Raw genomic sequence first — 24,785 nt, forward strand, 5'->3', positions numbered from 1 at the left:
CCATAAAAATCAGGGTAATTAAAGAAGTGAAAAAGAACAAAGGACAAGCACCATAGGAATAAGCAACAGTAGAATGGATATCCATTAATCTTCTATTTAAAAGCTGTAAGAAAAGTGATTAGTATAGGCTTTAGGAACTCTGTATTGCTGTTATGCTCCAAAGGAAGCATTTGCACAAGATTAATGTTGCAATGCAGCCCCACAATTTTACCCTGAAACCTGCAGCACTAGAGTGGCCCCCAGAGCTTTTAAAGTTATTTTTCCTTCCTTAAAATATCACCATGTTCATTTCAGTAGCTTCTGTCTCCACTGTATTCAAATTACAGGAGCTGAATAGAACTTGTGCAAAAGAACCTTTTTTCCCTAGAAGAGACTTTCAAAATTAGGAACCCTCAAGAATATTTAGGTCCTTTAGGTCATTGTTCATTTAAATCCCAGTTGTTTTTGTTTGTTGTAGCTGTCCTGCTCTTTATCCAGAACTGTTTTCACACTGGTCTGATCCTGATGGCAAATACCACTGCTGTCCGTGAAGATGAGCGCACTCTGCACCTCCCAAGTTCAGCTCATCAGAAAGCCACCTTCTACTTGGCTCCATAGAAGCATCCTTCTAAGTAATACTCAGTCTTTTGCCTTTGGGGCTTTCATTTGTCTGCTCTGTGGTAGCAAATTTCTGCATACCAACAGATAGGCAAGCACAGTGTCTACCCCAAGTACCCTCTGTACCCTAAAGCTAGCATGCCTGTCTCAGCCCAGCCTCTCCCCTCTTATCCTCCCTTCAATGTTGTAGCTTTTGAAAACACAGAAGTTGATACAAACCTTCTTCTGCTGCAAACTCTAATCCAAACAGCAAATGTGAGCAAGCACCAAAGATGTTAAGGTTGAAAGGCATTTCACATGCCCCAGCCCATGCTCACAAGCTTTGTACTCAAGGTCAGTGCAAGTTGGCGTGGGCTGGAAAGGTTAATGAGAGCACGCCGCGTGGTGTGTGGGAGGAGAGCGACTAAACCACACAGATCAGCACCCTGCCAAGCTAAGGAGGATCACCACAAAGGAGCCCGAGAGGGAAAAAAAAAAAAAAAAAAAAAAAAAACAAAACACCACAGCACAAGGGAACACTCATCTGCTCCCGTAGGTACGAAGATCCTGACAGTCAGCGCATTGTTACCGACTGATGAAGTTATGACTGGATCCATGTCAACTTTTTGGAAGCACTGCCCTTGTGAGAAACATCGGTAGGAAACTTTTCAAACCAGAAAGATAGCAGGACATCCCCCTTGCGCAAACCAGCTCCTTTCAACTGCTCTAGTGGCGAGAAGTACTTCAACACCTACGCCTATCTTGTCTTCATCTCAAAGAATTTCCTTTAACTAAAAAAAGTGCTTTTTATATCAAAAATCTCAGTTCCAGTGGCACTTTTAGTTTCAGTGAGCTGCTCCATCAGCATGATCTAACTAAAGCTTGTGTGAAATACGTGCTACCTGCTATCAGGACCATTCTGTTACACAGAAAGATGCTGACTCCAGTTAGGGCCCCTGGACTTCCCTAACACCTCCCAGACACATCTTCTGAGAAAGAATTCACACTAGTACAACCTACGGCCACACAAGCAGAAGCAGGACAAGCCACAATCTCTTGATGGTCCATTCTGATGGACATAGTCGCTTGGATGCTATTTCTTTGTCTGTCCTGTTGGCTAATTCAAGAGGAATAAAAGATGCTGCTCAGGAAGCAGCTAATACACTCTGTGAAGCAGAATATCTGGCACTTTGCACTGTCTGCTGGTGAACACCAGCCACCAGGGACACTGGCAGAGCTGTAAAGTGAGTTTTCCTTTCCATTAATTGCACAGCTCATATTTACAGAAGCATTTCCTATTACAGTGATAAGGTAGACTCCCTGATAAACACCAAGGCTGCTTTTTCCAGAGTCGGCTGGAAGTGTGAATGTACGGCACCTCTGAAAATAAACCACAGAGCATTTTAAGTTGAACACACAAAACAAGAGGCCACTTGACAGCAAATGGCCAAATGTACCTACTGCCATGCACACATGGAGTTATTTCCACAAATATTTCCTTAGATTTCAAACTTGTACTCTCCTGAAGATGAAATGAGAAATTTGGGAAACATCATACTAAAAACTCAAGCTAATTTCTTTGCTGATCAAAAATACAAAAACTATTCTGAATGAGTTTGCTTTTAACTGCATTAAATATTTTATTTTCAGACATGCAGGCTTATTTCAAAATTTCTTAACTTTGCTTATTAATTTCATACAAATTAATATTTTACTTCTTCAAAGAAAATAGTTAAGAAAAGTTGTTAGAAACATACCTGAAGTAGTATTCTGAGCTTTCACATCATGCAGAATCAGAAAGAGATTACCCAATAAAATATTTTACCCTCAAAGCATCAAGGTTATCCTTGTTTCCTCACCAGCACACCACATGCCTTTGTTGTACAACCAGATCATCTGGAGAAGTTACACTGCACTCAATGAATCCTGCAGTCATTGGTGAGCACAGCACAGGAATCCTCAAGAAGCAAGGGCCAGCTTGTGCAAAAAAGCCTCCTACCTCCCACTTCCAAACCCATGTCACTACCACCATCTGCATAAGTCTATTTAAAGCTGGGTTGGTAAGTCTACAACATATATTTGAGAACACTGTACATAGCGTAAATCTTACTGACTGCAGGATAAGCAGTTTTATAGTACACTTCCATACTCATGAAAGGAAGATATTCCGCTTCTTCCCTATTTTATACATTCATGATCAGCACTCTCTGCTTGGAGGCCAATTCAGTTATTTCTTACCGTGATGAATTTTTGTCTTCACTACAAATGGAATCCATCACATTCACAACTCATTAGCCACTTTTGCAACACCAAGGGAAAAAAGACAGAAAATCTCCACTGGCAGCTGATAAACCCTTACAGGCTTCATGAAACTTATCAACTCAGCAATTTCTATCCTTGTCATTACTGTTAGCAAAATTCCATACTGCAATAACAGTGTTTCCCCAACATTTACAGTTAACAGCTTCACAGAATTTATGCCAGAAAGCCAAAACCAGAAGCCATCTCCAGCTTAAACAGAATATTCCTCTTTTCTGGCAACATATTAAAAATTCTTCTCTGTGACACTTGGGACAAATCAGTTCTTCAAGAATCTTTATTTTTAAGCTTTCTGATGTCCATCTTCTTAACCAACCTTAAGGTCATACATGTATATATATTTTAAAGCAAAAAGCATAATGCCCAGTAGAAGTTAAGTCATAAAAGCCAAAGACCTATTAGCTTCCTATGCAAAATAAGTTTCCCATGGCATTACTCAAAATTATAGAGCTTTGCACAGATGACCTAAACCAAGGTTGTCCTTCCTCTGGTTTCTGTGCTTTGAAATCCAGCCACTCTAATCATTCTGTAGCTACACTTTACTGCTAGCTCACACGCTGCCTCCATGACGTGCGTTCCAGCACTATTTCTAAGTGCGGAAGCACCACCTCCCCTTCCCATGACCGTAGTGCAGCTTCAGCTTCACTGTAGGCACATTGCGCCACCGTGCAAACATGACAGGGTGCCTGAGCTGCTTCAAAGCACGTTTAAAAAAAAAAAATAGGTTATGAGCAAGTTTAAACAAGGTTTTAACCTGTTTGCTAGCACTGGTGCTTATAAATAAGATAATTGCTTATTGCTCCAAGTAGGTATACGGCACTCTGCCAGACATAAGACAGAAAAAGCAGGGAGCAGTGCTTGTATAATGGGCAGATTCTGGTCAAAGAGCAAGCGAACTCCCGCCACTGTCTGCACAGAACGGAATCAATGAGATCTCCCAGAAGTATTTATAAGAACAGTGTTTTCTATGGTTGACTGCTTTTTGTTGTCATAAATGTTTCACTTCTGTCACCAGACATACCAAGTCTCTTCTTCTGTTGCCCTGTGTATAATCCCAACCTGCCCCACACTTTGAGAATTGACTAATTTGGTTAAAAAGATTTAATTTAATCTTATTTAGAAAAAACAAAAAAGAAAAAAGAAAAGCAGTATGATTATTCACGTGAACACAAACGTTGGGTATTCTTCCTGAATTCTCTCTGCCAAATTCCCATAAAGTCAAAATGGAAAAAATGAGGAAAGACTTCAGCTTGGCCAATGACCACACTGGGAATCAAATCCTTGCCTAGAGGAGCAGAGCTCAGCCACCCTGAGCAAACTGCTCCTACTACAGCTGTGGGATCCTCTTGGCTTTGGGTTTCCACGCTTATCTTACCAATCTGAACTTTGAACACTACCAGCCCTGAAATGAAACCAGTCTGTACCTATCGTTTCTCTGTCACATCTTTAAATTCAAGCAGTAAATCACATTTCATTTCAGCAGCAAGCATCCAGCTATTCAGAGGAACTGGAATTACTTTCACCTCCAATGTCTTTTTTTTAATCTTTTACATAAATAACTTCAGCCAGATTATGTATCTGTTTTACCGTTAATACAGATTTACAACTTGGCTTTAAAAAAATAAAACCCCCAACCTTTTTCCATTGAAGTTGCCCAGTGACACAAAGGAATAACTACCACTGTGTGACGGAGATCTTAGACAAGTTTTTCTCAAATTGAGCCCAAGTACTGCTGATTTTAAACACTGTGTGCTCCTCTAAGAGCAGAGCTCATTATTTTCAGACAGTACTCTTCATAAAATAAAATGCTGATTAATGTTTAAAAGAATATAAAATGGGAAGAACAGTGAAAATAAATGGTTTTGAGGCACAGGTAGTAAAGCTGTATTTTATGGCTGAGCCAGTTTAGCAACTTGTTGATGTCAACAGTTGGAGCCTTCTGTCCTCCTACTCGACCTGGCACTGCCTCTGGCACTTGTTGGATCCTGCACTGAGCTAATTCAGCTTGTCAACACAGCAGAGCTCTCATCCAGCAAAAATAAAAACAGATCAAGTATCTTTCTGCTGATTAGCAAATTTATTCAGAGCAGTGCAGAGCCCAAGAAGTGCCTGGACCAATTCAAGCAGGTTGAGAGCTGCTGCAAGGCAAGGACAGGAAGAAGATGGACCTGCCTCTTTCAGCATCTGGGCTGTGTGGGTGTAATGTATAGTTTCACTCCAACAGTCCTGGTCTCGGGCTGGAACCTTTTAAGATACTGCCTCCACAGCTGAGGACACTATGAGCTGTCCCGCTCCATCTCACTGTGAGCAAAACCAGCACTTTAACCCCTCTCAGACAGACCTGCCACTGAGTCTCCTGGAAGGGTATCTTAGCTGAAGGGTATTAACCTGCAGGGGAAAGGTGATACAGAGTTGGAAAGGGTAACTTTGTGAAGGATAACTAGACCTGCAAAACCTGTTAGTTACATTTCTCTTTGGATTGAATGTAAGATGACACACAAAAGCCTGCAGGACATGTTTCAGAGGGCATCTGAGCCCTCATCTTCTTTTTTTTCTTTTTTTTTGCCCAGAGAATAAATATATACAGAGAATTAGTTTCATTGTAAAGTCAGTACATATTTTAATGCAGCAGTCAGTGAAAAATACATAATTTTGTATCTCATTTTTAATCTTTGACTGTGTCCAAACTACACATAGAAAATGGCAGCTATAATAGTCCTCTGTGGAGCACAGTAACTGAACTCAATTCTGCCGCAAGCAGAATTAAGAAACAGGAAAACAGGGTTAGCAAAGGTTGGCAAAGAAACGGGGTTAGCAAGGGTTGGCAAAGAAACAGGGTTAGCAAGTCTTAGCTCTTCTCTACGCCCTTCTTTCATTGGAGGTAAGACATCTGACACAAGAGGTTGCAGAGCCATCTCCACTACATTTTTTCATTGAATGGCTTTCTAGTGTGCAGCAAGTGACCTTCTAGCTATCAAAGCCATTTTAATTGCTTTCCACATTGCGACAAATCTGGAAGGTAGGCTCTGTTAAGTGGGAAATGCAGTCCCTCACCACTAACAGCACAATGGGGCACTTCAGAAACAGGTGACCTTAATGAATTTGAGTCTGGAGCTCATTCAAAAAATTCTGGTCTGAGAAACTGCCTAATTTACACTCGTGACTTCTCATATAACTGAATTTACGTAGAATTTATATAGCGATAGGCTGCTAGTACTGCCAGGGATAAATTGTTTCCAGCTTCGGTTCAATTTCTAGGTTGCATGGTCTACCCTAATCGATCCCATCTCTAGTGAGCTTGGTCTGTAATGCATTGCTCCTACCAAATGCACTTGCTCCTGTTTGAATTCAGAAGCCAGTTACTTCCCAGAAGTCAGCTGACATTCTCACTGCCACGTACAAGATGGGGCTGGCCAGCCCAAATTGGAGGGGGGAAGGAAAAAAAAAATAAGCCCTATTACCTAGCAAAGTCAGAAAGCTTATTTGAATTTTTTTTCCAAAACTCATGTAAAAGAAGTTTATATATGAACAGGAGCCAGAGAGCAGCGATACCAAAGCTAAAATAAACCCTTTAGTGAGGACAGACCCTACATGAGATACTATGTGAGAACCTACAGAAAGACTAAAGGGCATCCCATTAAAAAGGGGAATATGTAAACTTCTTGCTGAAGCCTTTCAAACACAGTATCTAAGAGGCTGGATTCAGAGAGAATGATGCTAAAAACAGTCAGTAATTAATTGTTAACAGTGAGTAATGCCAGCAGTAAAATTATGCCAAGGCCCTTCAGTTGGAAATGCCCAGAAACAAAATCAGAGAAGTTGAGAGAGAAAGAAATCAGTTCTTGATGATCAGCTGTAAAAGCTGCTTTAACTTGCTCTTGTCATCCTGATTAGGAACCAGTTTATGCTAACTACCAGATGTATTATTTACACCTCTATAAACCTTCATTATAAAAAGAGAAAAGAGAAACAGTAGTTCACGATTGTTGCCACCCACCCCATCCATCCCTGACAGTATGATATCCTGTAAGAAAAAAAGCTATTAGAATACAAAAGCACAAAGAAACAAAGGCAGTCTATTGTATAAATCCGTATCGCCTACCTCTGCTCGACCTTCATAATACGTTAACATAGACTTCGTAAGTACAAAAAGCCTCTCTTTGTAGTTTAAGGGAGAAGTCCTCTTCTTCTGCTGCGACCTTTTAATCAAGATCTCTTGTAGAATAGTAGTCATATTCATTTCAGCCACTTGTCACCTCTTGTTTCTAGCCATTGAATATCAGTTCCTGTGAAGATGAGAGAAACAAATTACTGTATCTTTGGAAGATCACAGATCTGTAGATTTCTGTAGTGAAAAGAGCTTCTACTCACAAATGAAACTAACTGAAAACACAGAAAGCTGGAGCTCATCTGAAGCACCTGGAAGTTCACAAAAGTTAATGATTAGACAAGAAAGTTCAGTCATTGCTCAACTGAGAGCTGCACAGACATATTCCCAGGAGGCAAAGAGCCCGTAGAGACAAAATAAAGGGCACTGTAGCCTTTGTCACAGAAAATACAGGTGAGAAGTCTAAAACATGCAACATAGTCTAAAACATGAACATACTCTTCACCACAGTGCTAAACAGACTCCTAATATATATCAAAACTTAAACCATTGAAAGGGAACATCTTGTGAAAAAATCTCCACAAAACTTGGCTCTGAAGGCCCAGGAAGGAACTCAGCACCATCCTTCCCATCCCACCACCAGGTTCTGAGCCACTGTCCACATTTGGGATAGCTTGGGGCAATGAGATTTTAATTAAGGCCCATACATATGTAACTGATTTTTGGAAAAAAAAAAAAAAAAGAAAAAAAAAAAAAAAGAAAAAAAAAGTTTGCTCTAGAAAATTAAACATGAATCAGTAAAAAACATTTTGAAAATTCATACAAGTTACATCAGTGAACATTTCACACAGTGGCTTAGAAGATCTCCATTCATGAAGAGAGAATTAAGGAAGCCCATTTCTCCGAAATTGCTGAATGCATGCCCTCCATCTTCTATTTAGAAAGACTTCAGGTTGACTATCAAAAATCTAAATCGTTTATATTTGGCAGTTCTGATCGGTTGGTAAAGTGGAACTGCTTTAACATTTTACACCGTGACTGATAGCCACAGGATGGCTTTAGGCATGCAAAGGCACCCACTGCTACTTCCTTTGCAAGGCTGGCTCCAGCACCCTGCCAGATAGGAAGTGGAAGGCAATTTCTCCCTCGCCTGCTCACCCCTGCCCACCGTGCCAGCCTGTGAGGTGTTGGTAGGAGTGCTTCTGCTGTGTGGTGAAGAAAACGAGGAAGCAGGTTCGCCTGACCCACCAGAGCACCAAGGGCAGGGACCTGGCACCCTGGCACCTCTCCACTGCGGCTCAGACCAGAGCAGCACTGCTGCGGGGTGAAGCTACGACTTGAGGAAGGAACAGCAGCAAATGCTGAAGCACCGGTGACCACAAATATCTCCCATGTGTGGGCGAGGAGAGGACAGGGTCTGAACGCAAACCCAAGCCCTAGCTAAATACTGCACATCTCTATGCCAGCAGGAAAATCTCTCTGACCTATAAAAAAAAGCTTTTCTTAGCTCTCACAAGGATTACTTTATGCATGTATTTACTACTTACACTACTTCAAAATTCACCACATATACATTTTTCTCTGGGGGTGACACAACTCTGATATGAACAACATAGTACATTTTACAGCATCATACAGAGAAGCTTGAAAAACCACAAGCCTCCTCACGATATTACCTTACAGGAGTAAAGTTTAAATAAAGTTAAATGTAAACACATTCATTTTAGTGCCTCTCCTTTTGCTTTGTTCCCAAACCTTCCATTATTTGTTGTGACAATACATGAAGTGACACCCTTTGCCTTCCAGTCTAACCCTGCCACCACATTTTACTTGGCCAGTTAATCTCTCATATCCATACTCCTACCATTTCTCACAGCTGGATGTATCTGTTCACTGTTTTAAAACATCCCTTCCTTTTCAAGACATATCTCTGCATAAGCTGAAGAATTAGTCTGTGGTTTGCGTGGGACTACGAAGTACAAAGACATTAGGAAGCATAAATAAAAGATTATGATGGAATTATTATGAATAATCTCTTTTTGCTTTTTCTCTTCCTTTGATGCATGTATACAAATACATTTTGTTGGTCATCTCTCACTTTGTGTTCTTGGGAGGAAGATTGATTTTTGAATTAGTAATTGTCTTTAATGACTCACACTGCCAAATTCTACTTTATTGCCCTTTCAAAAATAAATTGGCAATCTTAAAGGTAATTGCAGAAGGAGACTACCATGAACCAAAAATACAAACACTGTTCAAATAATTAAAAGTCGGTATTAACTTTCAGACCAGCATAAAGCTTGCCAAACTACAAGAGGTCCCATTATAGGCTCTCCCACTCAAAAACACCGCCGTGTTCTCTATAGTACAACTTACTCTCTTGACACTTATGAAAAATGTAATTGCCTTAGAAATTGTGCTCTCAGAAGTCTGCCCTAGAGACCACAAGAAGGATTCAAAACTAACTATGATTTCAGATCTCAGTACTGATAATGCTAAAATATTTCACTTTACTGCCAGCCCTCTTTGGTCAAATTAACAATACAAAGAAACAAAAAAAATCCTTTTGACAGAATGTTTTAAAAAAATAAAAAATAGTCAGCCCATGTCTGCATCTGGTTGCTACAAGCATTTATCTACACTGACTTATCACTGCTACAGAGATCTCTGCAGATTAAGACCAGTTTTCCAGGTCAGAAAATCAACCTTTGACTCTGTATCTAGTCACAGAAATCTGCTTTTTCAAGCTAACGGCTCTTGCCACATTTCTGTTTCCTTAAATAAGGCTCAGGACAACTGAACTCTCACCTTTAACTCTGAAAGCTCCTTTCCAAACTTCTTTGAGAAGAACCTTTAACGATCACTCTTACCTCTTATCAAACCTACTCATCACTTCCTTTTCTTCAGCACAGTTTTGGAACTTTTCTGCACTTTTCTCCCCAAATATTCCATTGTTCCCAAACCATTCCTCACTCCATGAAACTACGGCATGACACATTCTTATCTTGTTCCAAACAGCTGTGGGAGTTTCATGCTGCCACCCATCTAAAATTTTCACAACACCTCCTGCCAAGGGCTTGCCCAGTTCCCGGCCAACCGTAGTTACACGACAACAAATAAAATCGAATTTGCAGTGGTGCTGAGTACCCATAATCATGACTGAAATCAGGAAGAGTTACAGACACTTAACCTTTTGTAGGTAAAACAAAACAAGCAAAAAACACACTCAGCCTTAGGCATCAAAAGTCTGCATCAGCTTGCACTGATCGATTTTTATATACTATTTGACTTTAAGGCCAGGAAGTCACCACACACTTTCCTCAGAACAAATAATAATAATAATAAACTGTTAAGATAAATCTGTTAAGTCCATGTTGGTCAAGGTCTACAAAGTACTTTTTTTCCTTGTAGACAGAATTGCTTACGCATGCGACCCATGAAACCTAGTGTTTCACTAGGGAAACCGAAGCATCAAGTGATTAGGTTTTGCAACAGAGCTCCCGGAGTTGCAACACCACTCCTGGAGTTGGGAACTGCCAATTAGCCATTGCAAGCCCATCAGTAAGCACAAGCAACATTCAAACAGCTGAATAAATGGATTAAAGTCACAGTGGAAGCTCTAGTTAGGAGGGAAGAAGTGCATCCCAATCTAGCTGGACCTTCTCCAAACCCAAGGTGTTAAGTAATTGCTGCTTTTCATGGCAAGGCATACTTATCACACCAGTCATAAAACAAACTTCAAGAGGAAACATTTGTCTATATCTGAAAAAATAAAATCAAGCTGGAGCTCTGTTTTCTAAGTTTACCCCCCTCCTTAATGATGGTTGTAGCATTTACCTGCTTGCTAGTTTGGGTTTTCCTGTGGAAAGTCTTAATACTAAGCTGTAATACTAGTCTTATAAGCTGTAATACTAGTCTTAATACTAGTCTTAATACTAAGCTTAGTACATGGCTGCCAACCACAACAGAGAACCTCTCTAGCAAATGGGCATCCTCAGCTTTCTGTCTTGGGTTTCATGAATCCTGCACAAATGTTCTTCTCAGGTTTGAGGTCCATCAGTCCAAACTGGTAGTAATTCCAGGTCTCTGAATTTAACATTGAAAACTTATCACCTAGTCTACTACATTAATTAAAACAATGCAACATTCATTCATTCACAGGGTTATTAAAAAACAAAAGGTCAGAATATCAAAATATAAAAATCTTAAGTACACAGGTGGTACCTTGTAATGCTGACGCAAATCTGTTACTCTTCATGAATAGTTCTGGGGTTTTTCTTTTTGTTTTGGTTGTTTATTAATTAACTCAATTCACTGATCAAGTTCATAATGTATCCCTGCAAACAGCTGCAGTGGCATAAGTGGCAAATAAGCAGCACACAGCAGTTCTGGGTAGAGAGCAGAAACAGCGCAGAAGGAAGAAGAAAAGGAGAACTCCTTACCCTGGTTTTTCTGCTGAAGCTGATGTTGCTTTACCATGAAACAACAAACTGAGTTTCATGTGAATAGTTACTTACATGAGTATTCAGCACGGGCTTATTTGAATAATTACTACTGGATGTACGCAAGGATTGCAAGATCTGCCCTTGCGTTTCAAATGGCAGGGAAGGCTTTTTGCACCACTTACGATGTTGCAGATTCCAGAAAATAAAAGACAACTGAATAAAAGGGAACTGTTATTAACCCCTTTTCAAACTGCAAATTTCACAGAAATATGAATACAGAAAAAATGTACTTTAGCGTAACCTGTTATAATTTTAAAGTTGGAATGGTAGTGAAAAATACTGTAATGATATCTGAAATGTATCATATGCCATAAAAAAGGAGAAGTCAAAAATACTTGGATTTTTTTTTTCTCTCTTCTTTTAACAGCAGACTCTCAGAAATCACTTCTATCGTATGTAAACTATTTTTTTTAAACTGACAGAAATGCAATTTTTGGGGGCTGTTTTCAAACAAATTTGAAAAAATTACACCCAAATGTTTGAAAAACCTTCCTCTCTGCTTGAAAGGCAAAGTACCAATGGGCTAGTTTTTTATATAAACACACTTTGTGAAAATAAATTTCATATTTGCATGCACTGCACTTAGTTAAAGAAGTAAGCAGGCTACGGGGTAACTCATTGACTCAAGATTTTCCAAGATAAGTATGTGGTGTTACAAAATATACTTGTTCACCTGAAAGCTACTCACATACACATATAGGAGAATTTCTTGAAGCACTAGGTTATCCTCTCACTGATTTATCATGCGCCTTTTTTCTTTAATTCCCTCATTAATAAATTATTTAGGAAATGAACTTGTGTTTTATGAAACAAAAAATACATTGTCATCCATGATGTAGAAAATGCTGTGTTTTTTTAATTTAAAGTTTTAATTTAAATTACATACTGCTACCTTTGAGTTAGCAACACTACAGAACACCATACGAAGAACAAGGTACTGATCAATTTTCACTATACCTGTCAAGTTCTTCAATTTTTACTCATTCCTCTACAGCTAACTATTTATAGCTTTTCCTATTTCTTCAACAGAAAATCCCTGCAACACCTATAAATTTGCGCTGTTATGCCTTAGGTTTATTCAGATCCAAACCTCTTCAACATTTATAAGTTCTTTGCTGGAAGAAAATAAAACTGAAATTTAGTTTGGGACAGAGGAAAATGGGCAAAAATAAATTCTGAAACATCTGTTAAAGCAGCCAGTTATTATGAGTTTGTCTTGTGATTTCAAAGACTGGAAATAGCTTCATTTCTGAAGAAAAGCAAAACCCACTGCCCAAGGCTTTCAAAGCTCTTTGAATATGAACTTCCTCCCCCTACCTTATTTATTGTGTGCCAAGTGGTGATGGTAAGGCTGCAAGATCTGCAAGCCTGTGTTATTAACACTCTTTCAATGCTTGCAAACAGTTTTTGCTGCTTTTCACCGTCAGCTACATCGATTAAAGTTTAACCTCTACCATCATCCAACCCCTTATCGTCACACAGAGTAATAACAACATGGCCTGAAAATGTGAAGGTTTATGTGAATAGGGGAAAAGGCTCTTTATATGTATACACATATATAGAGGGTCGTTGTAAATCATTGTATTCATGCAAAATTAATTTAAAATGTATGCAAAGCCAGTTTGATTTTTTTAGGCTTTTATTCTATTACCACATATGTAACGTGGCTTTGCATCACCTTCTGCTCATTAGCATATATAGCACTTAAAGGCTGCCATTATTTTCATAAATAATGTTGCTATTAGCATTCACTACTATTGTCAAATTTTATTCCGGCACCTTATCTTTGCTGTAGACTATGACAAGCTTTTGAGGCAATGCTCCACAACTGAACAGTGCCTCCCACAGAAGAAACCCACTCTCAGGTCTTCTGCAGGCAGAACTCGCCTTTTCTACTGAGAATCTGTGGTTTTGGGCTCACCAGAAGCCATACGCAGCCTGACACAAACTAAAATAACCTGTTTGTCAGCAGGGTTTATTAACTCAGGCTAAGCTATAGTTCCTGCCTTCACCCAGCTTCCAGGCAAGAGCTACACATATTTGGGTGCCTTAGTGCACAGGAGGACCAAACCTTTACAAGACAGACTTAAACCCAGTTGAGCCTTCTGACCGAACCTCCTGCAACGGCCAGAAAAAATCAGATGTCAGAAAATTAGCAATATTTTAGTTGTCACATGATTGCCTCAGCCATTTCACTGCATTGACAACACTTCAGCATGCTGCTGCGAGCAGTGGGACTACAACTGGCCAGAGGAGGCAGAGGCTCCGGAGATTTGTGCTGCACAAAGGTCTGCTAAGGAATATTAGCTCAGCTTCCTTTCACAAATATAACTGGCCCTCAGCTGACAGATGTAAGAGGAAATGGAAAAGCATGAACAGAAGGGGCAGGTCAGGGTCGGAACTGGGAGGAGGTATGTGCGTGGGTTTTCTTTGCTTTGCATCCTTCAAAAAGAAGCAGTTCTCTTTGTTCTGGCAAGCATATTTAAAGTAAGGTTAGAGAGGAAGATGGGAGAACTACCCCCAGACCTACATGGCACTGACTTGGAGGAGCAGAAGCTGAGAGAGAGCAGAGTACTTACTTCACTTGTAACACACTGGCTACTCCACCGTCCTCCTCTGGCCCTGCAGCCCTGGGTGGACGTTTTGCAAAGCAGAACCGCTGCCTCAGCCTTTCTCCTTAAAGCCCCTTCTGATAAGGAGGGAGGAGGAACAGTAACACCCACTTACTAAAAACACAGGCAGAGATGAGATTGGCAAGGCAAATGGGTGATGCTTGTGGAAAAACTTTTCTTCCTTCTACAGGAAACTGGAGATTATGAGTGATGAAAAAATAAATGTTCTGCTAAATCAGAGGCTGAACCTATTTCTGTTCAGGAATCCTAAGGATCACCATTAAGTAACAGGTCAATTGCTATTGTACACTAAACTTCAAATTTAAGAAAAGCACACCAGATCCATGTGGGAAGGGAGAGAAGGAGAAAAGGAGAGAAGGAGAGAAGTCAGTGCCTGAGGCTGTCCTTTTTAACTGTAGTAAAGGAGTAATTTTAATTCAGCTTCTTCATAATTTGAATTTGATTTTCCTAACGTTACACAATCTCAGGTGATTAAGTCATAGCACAAATAAACTCAACTTTCAGTATTCAAGGCACACATTTGATATGGCCTAACAGATACTGTAACACATACAAATAGTGACTTGTTTAACATGCAGGGGTTGTCTAATACTTCTTAAGTTTTGCGAACACTGTAAGATGAACTTCAACTAAACAACTGCTTGCTCTCCAATTCTGAAGTTAATTCTCTCTGCTCTCCCACCATACACACTAAGTGACCGATACCAAACTAACTTTCACTAACTTGAATATGATCAATCTTGTTTTGTTACTTAAAGTGGAGAAAGGAAGAAGTAAGCCCTATATTAACCATCTGGCAGCATCTCTCCTCTGGCCCCAGGCCCCTTCATTCTGGAGCTAGAAACAATCTCCTACACACAAAAATCAGCACCCAGCCTTCTAGATCATTACCCATGGCCATCTTAAAAGCTACCAAGAAAACTCAGTCAGTGGCTGGAGGAGACTATTTCTAGCTTGAACACTCTTTTTCAGCAATAAGCCAACCTGAAATACTTCTAATAGGCTGTCTGCTCTCTGCACCAAAGGATTACCACAGCAAAATGCCACTGATACATTTACACGGCACAGCTGAAGCCACAGAAATCTTGGCTTGGCTCTTGGCAGCAGCAAAGCAGTACCAGCCCAGCACTACCCTGCGCTTGTATTACTTCTCTGGAATTACTCACTCAGGTGCAGATTATGCTGCACCTGCTTCTGATCCTAGCCAGGCTGTTGCCAGCTTCTCTGGTCTGTGCTCCTTCAACAAAACAACGATGAGCCCAAGGACAAACATCTGGAGACGCTCATTCCACGGCAGATGTATAGGTTTCAAAGAATGCCATGAACTGGATTTGTTGTACATTTGGTAAAGGCTTTATGAACTAGAAACACACTTTGCATGCCTCAAGAAGAATACATAGAAGTGGTCTGTAGGGACATCCCACAAGAAGTGAAAGCTGGCATTGATTATTGCTTCACCTCAACCGCTCTCTTTCCCAGGCTACCCTTAAATGATCTCATGCCTTCCCTTACATACGTAGAAGCATGGTGCGTCACGAAGCACCTAGAATTTCTTCAAACACCACCAGGAAATTCAGTGACACACAAGTTATGAAATCCATCTTCAAAGGCCAGCCTTTAGTTAGTCTGTAGTTAGCTTTACAAAAGCTCCAGCTATGCAGTCCAGTGGAGACACGCTAAACCCAGGCATAATGATCTGGCTGATGTCAAAAAGCTTGCAACTCATCCGCACAATTATTGAAATAAGTTATCTGGAGATGTTCCTCAAAATTAAGGGTTATCTTTCATCGAATCAACAGAGTTTGGTTTTAATTCACGCTGCAAACATCAACTTGCAGTTCTTGCAATTTTACTGCTAGGGAAGCAAGCTATTTACCTAGCAACTGGCTCCTTTCTGCACTCTTTCTGCAGTTGTTTTATTCACCAGAAATGTGAAGGAACTTTCTACTTCCTCAGAGATACCAAAATTGATAGCAGGCCATAACTCCTTATATGTTTGTCTGCTAATATTATTTCTAGCATTCCAATCATCAGATTTTCTTTAGTTGGATGAAACTGTCCCACCAGAATCCAGATACAAATCCCTTTATAACTTCTGCGAGATATTTTTTCTTTCCCCCACACTCCCAATGGAAGACAACTCTTAGCGCATGCAGCACAAAAGCCAGCTGACTGCTTTAGCATCTGCAGTGACAGCTATGCAGGCATGCTTGAGCCTTAGCGTATGGGAAAAGAAGCCCAGAGCCATCTGTGATACGCTGGCTACATCCCAGCTAAGCACCACACGACCACAGAAGCAAGGATGTGGCTGGGAAGAAAGAGTTGCAAGGAGGTCCTGAGGTCAGGCAAAAACTACAAACAAGTAGTTGGCTTTCAGGGAATTTGGGGGAATTTTAAGCATGCGGCTTGCAGAAGAGAAAGTACCAGGATAAGCAACGGGCTAGAGAGGAGTGATGGCAGCTGCACTGTTCATTTCTCATATCAAAGCAAAATTGCTCAGGACCGGATGAGGAGGCCTTGAACCAGCTCCAGGGGCGCGATGTTCCTTCCCTCTGGGTTGTGGAAGACCACAATCTACTCTCCATATTGCTAAAATCTTGATCTTAAAATCTTTTGTCAAGTATCCACCCTTCTTAGTCACACATGTAGATTAAAGGGAAGCCAAGTTCAGGTCTTCTCCGTAACAATAGCTGTTAACAACTGTGCTGTAGGAACAAATTTGACCATTCTCTCTCCAAAATTAAAAGCAGTTTAATAAATTCCTATCTTCTTTTTAGTTAGCCCTTTAGTTGCTTTTGCCAAATGCTCTATGAAGAACACCTTCACAGCAAGCTGGAAGGCTGAAATCAATGCATTTCATGGACAAGTTATCAGAGGCAAGAGTCAAAGATGTTTGTGAGCAAGAGATTAAGCACAGCTCCTGCTTACACTGTGCACCAGGAGCCATCCCAGTGTTTGTACACCAGCATTACACTTTTAGCAAAATAAAGCATGAAAAAGGCAAACTTGAGATAAGCATATGTGCTGCTTTGTGGTAAGATACTAGCTATTAATGACAGAAATTTGCATAACATACCTTTTTCATTGTAATGTCTGTTGAATTTAAAAAAAATATATACCAGAAACTACACTATGTTTAAACACATTCATTAATAGGGCCATCAATATGAAAAATATGCACTTATATTAATAATTGTTTCTGTCTCTATTTAAAACCAAGCACCCACTGGAACATGCGAAAGCTGCAACGGTGAGAAATAGCTCAGTAATAAGCAGGGGAAATTCAGCTGAAGGCAAAGCTGTGAAATTAACTCAGATGATAAACTTCTGACCTGAACTCACGTGTTGGAGTCCAGGTTGACAAATGCGTACATTTCCCCTGACACTCTTTATTATCTTGAGGCAATACTGTAACATCACTTGATAACTGTTGCTTGTTTGCACCTATTTAGTATCCCCACACCTTCTCTCATACAGACAGAGCTGATAGATCTAGAGCTGGTCACAGCTGTCTTCAGTACACCAGGAAAACCTGAGCCAACAAGCGAGGGGCAGGAAATATTGCAAGTTCCGGTGTCTCAAGTTTCCCCTGTATCATTTTCATCAGGATACGTCCTCTCTGCTACATGAAACAAACACAAGAGTTTGGATTGGAAATGAATGACTGCCTACAGTTCAGCTGAGATGCTGTACTACTGTTCGCACATCTGGCATTCACAGCTTCCCAAACTGTGCAATTTTTGCTCCACTTACCAAAACAGTGGTGTTGGCAAGGACCACATTCACATCTTCTGCTTCCAGCCTCTCTCACCTTCTTATGTTGGATGGGTTACAAGGAAAATTTCACATAACTGAAACTCAGATGAAACTCAAAATTCCCTCACTCTCATTTTACTGAAATGGGACAACACAGCTCTTGGTGCTCAAATTACCACTCAATTGCACTCAGAATTGTAGTAATAATGCTACCAGACAGAATTTCACTTTGTCATGCTTTGTGTTTAGCTGGCATGCGACTCGAAGGACTATATTTACAGCAGCTTTCATTTTCTTTAGTATGTTAACAAAGCCTTTCAGTTTCTGCTTTGCTCTGCACTTGAACTAGGTGTATGTTAGGATACGGATTAAAAAATAAAAAGCAAATACAAAAAGACCTCTCTAAGTAGAATCCACACTGCTGGGTACTTTCTAAACAGGTAACTGGAAGAGCAAGACCTGTTTTCCTGAAGTGTTTGAGGCAGATCCCAAAGAGTTCTACCCTGAACTTATCTGCAGAGTTCTGTTAAATAGTTTAACTTTTACTTACATTTCAGCCTTTTACTAATGAAGTCTTTGCACAGAAGACTGAAAATCCAGGATGCAACCTTGAAGAATGCCTTCTTCACATACAGCACAAGCAACTCTAAAGGACTTTAGTTTCACTGCTGTCAAGTACATGTATAAGTATTGATTCAGGGAAATAATTTCTCACTGAATCTGAAAATCAACGCAACTGAGGCAGTGCTGTCATCTTGTGTTTTCTCCTTCTCCCAAGCCCTCGCTCACATGAGGTGGCGAGCTTCTCATCTTACCTCCACTCGCCTTGATGTCAGCTCTCAGATGTCAGGGTGCTTCAGACAACGTGAGCTAAACAGGGGGCAAGAGCACTCATCAGGTGTAACAAGACATTTAACATCTTAAGGAGTTTTATTCAGCTTAAATTCTCTTTAAGACGTTATGTGACACCATCATTAATGCATGATAGCATTGTACTCCATCCAATCCACCCTGATGACTTATGGCAATGCATAAGAACACTATGGAAAGGGCATCAACAGCAACAGGGCTGCCAACACCCAGTCCCGCTGAGGGAAAGATTACAAGGGGTGAAGGCAAGATGCTGTAAATGTAAAACAATACAGTCCTTTATGGGCTAGCTCTCAGTTTTTCAAAGGGAGTGCCTGCTTCATGCTGACTTCCTGGGTTATTTCCGACTCAAGAGATCCAGAGAAATACCTGAATGAAGCTGAAGCAGTTGTGCTGCTTGCCCATTACTTCAGTTTTTAATCAGACACAGCACATGGCTGCATAACCAAACACTACCCCATGACACATTATGTGCAAGGCAGTTGAACAGAAAGTTGCACTGGCAGTTTGGAAGCCAGGACTCCCAACACCTGAGTGCTAGACTTCTGCATGTTGAAAAATGTTCTTTTTATTAGCTTTGCTGGGTACAGCATAGGCAGCCCTTTTACTTCCAAGAGATCCCGAAGTCTATTTAAGATTACCAGTTTTAAAGGACCTGCCATGGGACAGAGAGCAGCCCATTCAGCTCAGCTCAGTTTACACATTCAGAGGTCGTCTCCCTGAATGGGATCCCACAGCCCAACATGGGACAGGCCCTCTCTCTCCTTCTTCCACTCTGGGACCAGGAATGGCCATGGTTTGGTTTGTGTCTTCAGCTGGAAGAGGTGCTCATAATCATGGGGAGGGGGTGACAAAAGCCAGCCCCCGCACAATTATTCCTTCCCCATGGATGTGAAGCTTGAGCCTGTGATATAGGACATGCTGCAATTCACAGGGCAAGCAGTAACCCTAGGCATGATGAATTTGAAGCACTCACCTCCACTGTAGCATAGAGAAGCTGACAAAAAGACTTTCACACAGGGCTGTCTAGGAGAGAGAGTCACGAGAGCTGCATTCAGCTAAAAACAAGGGGCAGTTACCACGTGTATCTGATGATGGGTTATGTGGATGTCTGGGGGGTGAAAGAAGAAGTCTTCTTTTGTTCAACAAGCACCCATGGCCAGGGGCAGGTCCCAGAATAACAGGGCAGGGGCCAGCAGGCCCTCTGGCGGTGCAGGGTGCCTGTGTCCTGCCCAGGCCATGGTGCAGGATGAGCACCGCTGGCTGCTGCATGCAGACAGTTTTTTCTGCCCTATATTCAGGTGCAACCAAGGCGTAGATCTAACGTCTTCTTACGATTTAATCAGATCACAGCTCATAAAAGGCACGGGGCTGAGCAAAACCCCTCCTGACAGGAAACCCTCCTGTGACCTACTTGAGCGTGCAGGCAGTTGTACCTGACGTGTGGCTCAGTGGTACCCAAACACCCACCGATAAGAGAAACTTGACCAAGGAGAGGTGGGAGTGCCAAGAAAACCCTTAGCCCAGGCTCCACATACCCCCAGCATGCTGCAATCTCCTTTTTTTCTATTTTTTTTTTTTCCTGTGTTTGTTTAACTTTGTATAGGATCTTCACCCTAAGAACTGGGTCAGCACACCCCAGCTGGCAGCCTGCTGCTTCCCCTAGGAAGAGGGAATAAAGGCCAGGGGCATCTTTTCAGCGTGGTGGTTTTTCTTCTCCTAAATATTTGGGTGTTGTTGAAAGGGAAGACTTCTGTCAGGCAACATCATTCTTGCTAAGACAGGTGACTGCTGCCTGTGATGGGCTGAGCTATTCCCAGGAGGTTGCTGCTACTCTTTCAGAGATTTCAGGATCCCGTTTGAACATAGCAGACACTTTGCTTGCAAGAAACTGACCTCTCCATCATACTTCTGAGTTTAGGAAACCATAAAAACCTGCTTTCCACCCCTCCCAAAGCATCTCTTACGATGAGACCCTTCTCCCCGCACCTGTATGAGAAGCCTATTTGTGTTTCAAAGTTTTATCTCACATGGATATCTCACATTTTCCTGCCTCTGCATCCTGACTCTGAATCACAGCCCATGCAGCGGAGCGGAGGCAGGGGATGACTGAGAATTGCCAGAGCTGTAATTGCCACGGGGCAGTGCTCAATCACACGCCTCTGCTCCCCAGTTCCTCTTCTGTCCCATCAGACAGAAAGGGCATGTGTGTCCACCCAGATGTTGGCTTCGCTCGCCTACACACAGCTTTCTTTGCTAATGCATTTTCCTTTAGAAAATAACCAGAGAAAACAACCAGAGTGTTGCTCTGCCTGAGGACCAGCACAGTAAACTGGGGATTTGCCGTCATAAGTAATACCCAGTATTAGCAAAAATACATTTCTTGAGAGCTAATTATTTGTTCAAATGAATTTGAGATTGCAAATACAATCTCACTGGTTTTTGGAGAGCTGTGTCCAGTTCTATCAGTGACATACTTAATGCTGAATTAAACCCTGGCCTTGAGCATTAAGGCAAGTTGGGAAGTCCCCTCTGCAGTGAGCACACTGCAACCTGTGCAGCAAGGGTCCCTCCCTTGCATTTCACACAACGGAGAAAGCCACAGGCACCAGCAAGCCACTTAAGAACATCACTCCCTGACTTCCATGGTGCAACGACTGACTGACTGCTCCTGTCACTTGGTGCACAATTATCACTACCTTGGCTAAAAATATATGCACCTACCTAATAATTAAAATATCTGTAGCACAAATGCAAAGCATATGATAGATGTCCTTTAGAAGCATGTACGTTCTTTGAAATATACCCAAAAAAAGCCACCTCAGGCCTTCTTCTCAATGCTAACCATTAGTCTTCTTCATCCAAGTACTGCTTTCCATATCTTTTGATTTTTATACCAGTATTTTCTTATTCTGTTTCTGCAAAAGACCTGTTGTAGACTGCTACAACTGATTCTTTGGCAGATGCAAACTTGTCTTTTTTTAAAGCACAGCTCCAACTTCAGCAGTGAAAATGTAATAGGTTACTGAAAAAAAGTCAAAACAAACAAAAGTAGCAAAACATCTTAGAGGTCAATGGTTAATAGAGGCTAAAGACATTTTTTCCATGATCTTTGAGTTGACAGTCAGAAGCACAGAATTCCATTGTCTAATAAACAGAAAATATTTTGCATATTTGGGATATAAACATTTGTATAAAAAGTACACCATTCTGCACCTTATCTTGTGTATTCAGCATATAAGCTAACACAACATAGAGGGAACTAATCTGCAACAGGTTTCATCTACATTCAGTAGAGGGGGAGATGTCTGGTGCTTCCAAGCAATTCTGTGAAATTAAACACTTCCCCGTTATTTTAACCTTAATCACAGGATACCACACTATCACGGCACTTCTGAATACAATGTTGTTTCAGGGCAAGATAAAATAATATACAGCTAACATTGTTTTATCAGCTCTATTTTATTTTTCTCCATTTTCAGCCATTGTAGGCAGTCAGCCAGGTTACTGGATCCATCGCAATGCCAAATTCACGGGCATTCAGCTAAGAACTAAAATGTAACATAACTCAGGCCATAATTCTAGCTGCTTCACAATCCATGGATTTAGAAAATTAAACTCTACAATAATATCCAAAAGAAGAAGAAAAAAAAAAAAAAGTGTTCCTTAGGTAACTTTTGAAAGGCTAACAAAGTCAGGTCTGGCAGATGAGAACTTGAGTTACTTTGCAAAGAAGGCCGAAGCTGCAGTATGGTCTACCTCTGAATTCCAAATCTTTGTCTTTCATTTTCATACCTGTGAGATTATTGCATTTTTTAAAAGAGAGAGAGAGAAAGGAGGGAGTAACCAGGTGCCAAATATAACCACATTTGCCGTGGTTGCAGCCGGCAAACTCCCATAGGGATCATTTGGTTCGAAACACTCAAAGTATTCATTTAGAAATTTATCAAGTCATGCAAAGCACCCCTTCATTCAGAAATAAATGCAGACAAGCATGGCTATCTCACCAGGAGCTTTAATGTCTTACAAGATGAATTTTGCAATGAAAACCTGGAGAAATGTGAAGACTACCAGAGGAGTCTGACAGCAAGCGGGCTTTCTCCCCCTGCAAACCACAGCCATCAGAGGGCTACGAGAAGCAGCAGCAGAGCTCTGGAAGAGGGGGACAGCAGGCCACCCTGCCACACGCCCCAGGAGACCACTCAGCCTGAGAAGGAAGAGCTTTATGGGAGCTGCTGCAAGGACAAACCCTCTGGGGAGGACAAAGCCCAAAGGAGAGCCGCTGTGGGGACGGAGCAGGGAGGACAGCCTAGGGAGGGAAGGCAGCGCGGCCCTCAGCTGGCATGCTGAGGAGAAAGGGGAGCATGTCCCCCCTCTCCTGGAGTAATCATTAAAGGGTAGCTGGGGGGCTCTTTGCATGGGCCCTGCTCTCCAACAGGCCAATACAGCCTCGATACTTACACACCAGCCATAAGCAGCAACTCATTTTTCAGTGGGGAGTTCGGAGAGAAATTAAACAGCAACACCTCACCCTGGAGCCACACCGTACCGAGGGTACAGCACAGCTGCAGCATTTAGTCCAGACTGAAAATGAAGGGCCAAGAAGCAAGCAGTCCCAGAACTCGTATATATCTGTATTTCTGCTGCGGTCAGTTTTTACATATTTAAGAAACACTCTCGCTTACTTGCCTGCACATCGCAGATTAGCATTAGTTACCACGAGACCTACCCGTCACTCCAAGCAGCGAGCTGGCGACCAGGGCTGCCCGAAAAGCTCAGCTGGCGGCTCCAGTGATTGCCAGCTCCGTCCTACGAGAGCCTGGACTGGGTGCCCGGGGAGAAGCACCCAAATCTGGTCACCCACCGCAGCGGCAGTGCCCGACCAGCAGCCCCCGGCAGCGCATCCACCGGGGAACTGCTGCGGTGGCTGCACCCACACCGAGCTAGCCCTGCCTTCAGCCAAGCGCTCTCAGCGAAGCACAGCAGCTCCACGGATGCACTGCAAAACCCGCAGCAAGTCACAGCAAGGAAACAAACAAACAAAAAAAAAAAAAAAGTCACAAAACAAGGAAATAGCGAAATCCAAAAGGATTCCGCAGCCCGGACGGCGCTGCCTTGTACCCCACGAACGCCGCCCATTGGGAGCGAAGGTGCAAAGCGCAGCGTGTGCCACAGCCTCCCCCTGGCACCTGCCGGGGGCACCCCAAAAAGCCCCCACGGCCCCTCGGCGAGGGGCAGAGACACGGGGGCAGCCCCTGCCCTGCCTTACCTGGGTCTCCCGAGCTCCGCCACCGCGGAAGGGGCCTCGGCGCCGGCGGCGCGGAGGGAGGCGGAAGGAGGCAGGCACCGCACCGCGCTGCCCCCTCCGGCCCCGGCGCCTCCTCCAGGCGGCGGCCGAGGGAGGCGAGGGGCGGCCCGGGCAGCCCCCCTCGGGCCGGGGCAGGTGCCGGGAGTCCGGCGGCCGAAGGGCTGGGCTGGAGGCCAGGCGGCTGCTTGAGGCCGGCTGGTGTCCCCCGCCGAAGCGCAGCCCCCGGGGTGTGCGAGGAGGTGGCACCCGGGTCGCTGCCTCGCCTGCTCTTGCCCCCAACCTGTGGAAGCTGTCAGCCTGCTCAGTCCCACTAACAAAACAAAACAAAAGTCTTAAAATTCAGTCCCAATGCATCTCTGTAGTTTTCCAGTGGCAGCCCAGAGGAAAGCGAGCAGGGCCTATGCTGCTCAGGAGCAGAGGGTTTTGTTGTGACTAGTGCATAATGGCTGGATCAACACAGATGTCTTTCTGTTCAGTGCAGAGGAAATGACTTACAGAGCCTTTGTTTTCACTTGGGGGATTTCCTCTAAATTACATGTTTGGCGCTGTGGCCATGCCCGTCACACTCCCTCTGAGCCCAGGGAGTTGTGGGGCTCCATCCCTAGTATGGGGCATCCCTGGTATAAAACACCTACGGCCACCTCAGGGGGACCAGACCCACCAGCCCGCTCTCACCACCCTCCCTCCACTCCATCCCCACACGTTTGTGG

The 24,785-nt window shown here is 42.5% G+C and overlaps 1 protein-coding gene across 4 annotated transcripts in view; it reads right to left on the minus strand.

Annotated features, from left to right (window-relative positions):
- Nucleotides 1–24,357, minus strand: part of TEC (tec protein tyrosine kinase) — a 48,838-nt gene extending 24,481 nt beyond the window's left edge. Inside the window, exons 1-3 of one of the 4 annotated variants that reach the window (XM_084517120.1) lie at nucleotides 24,037–24,357; nucleotides 7,267–7,314; nucleotides 6,998–7,181 (exon numbers count right to left, since the gene is read on the minus strand). In XM_084517120.1, coding sequence (XP_084373246.1) covers nucleotides 6,998–7,135 — 138 coding nt within the window. In that variant the 5' untranslated portion in view covers nucleotides 7,136–7,181; nucleotides 7,267–7,314; nucleotides 24,037–24,357. Of the gene's footprint in view, nucleotides 1–6,997; nucleotides 7,182–7,266; nucleotides 7,315–23,228; nucleotides 23,333–23,496; nucleotides 23,602–24,036 lie in introns of those variants that run through there. The other 3 variants (XM_084517119.1, XM_084517118.1, XM_084517117.1) reach the window with 3 other exon arrangements.
- Between the last annotated feature and the right edge of the window lie 428 nt (nucleotides 24,358–24,785).

Source organism: Aythya ferina, assembly GCF_964211825.1.
Source record: "Aythya ferina genome assembly, chromosome: 4".
NCBI lineage: Eukaryota > Metazoa > Chordata > Aves > Anseriformes > Anatidae > Aythya > Aythya ferina.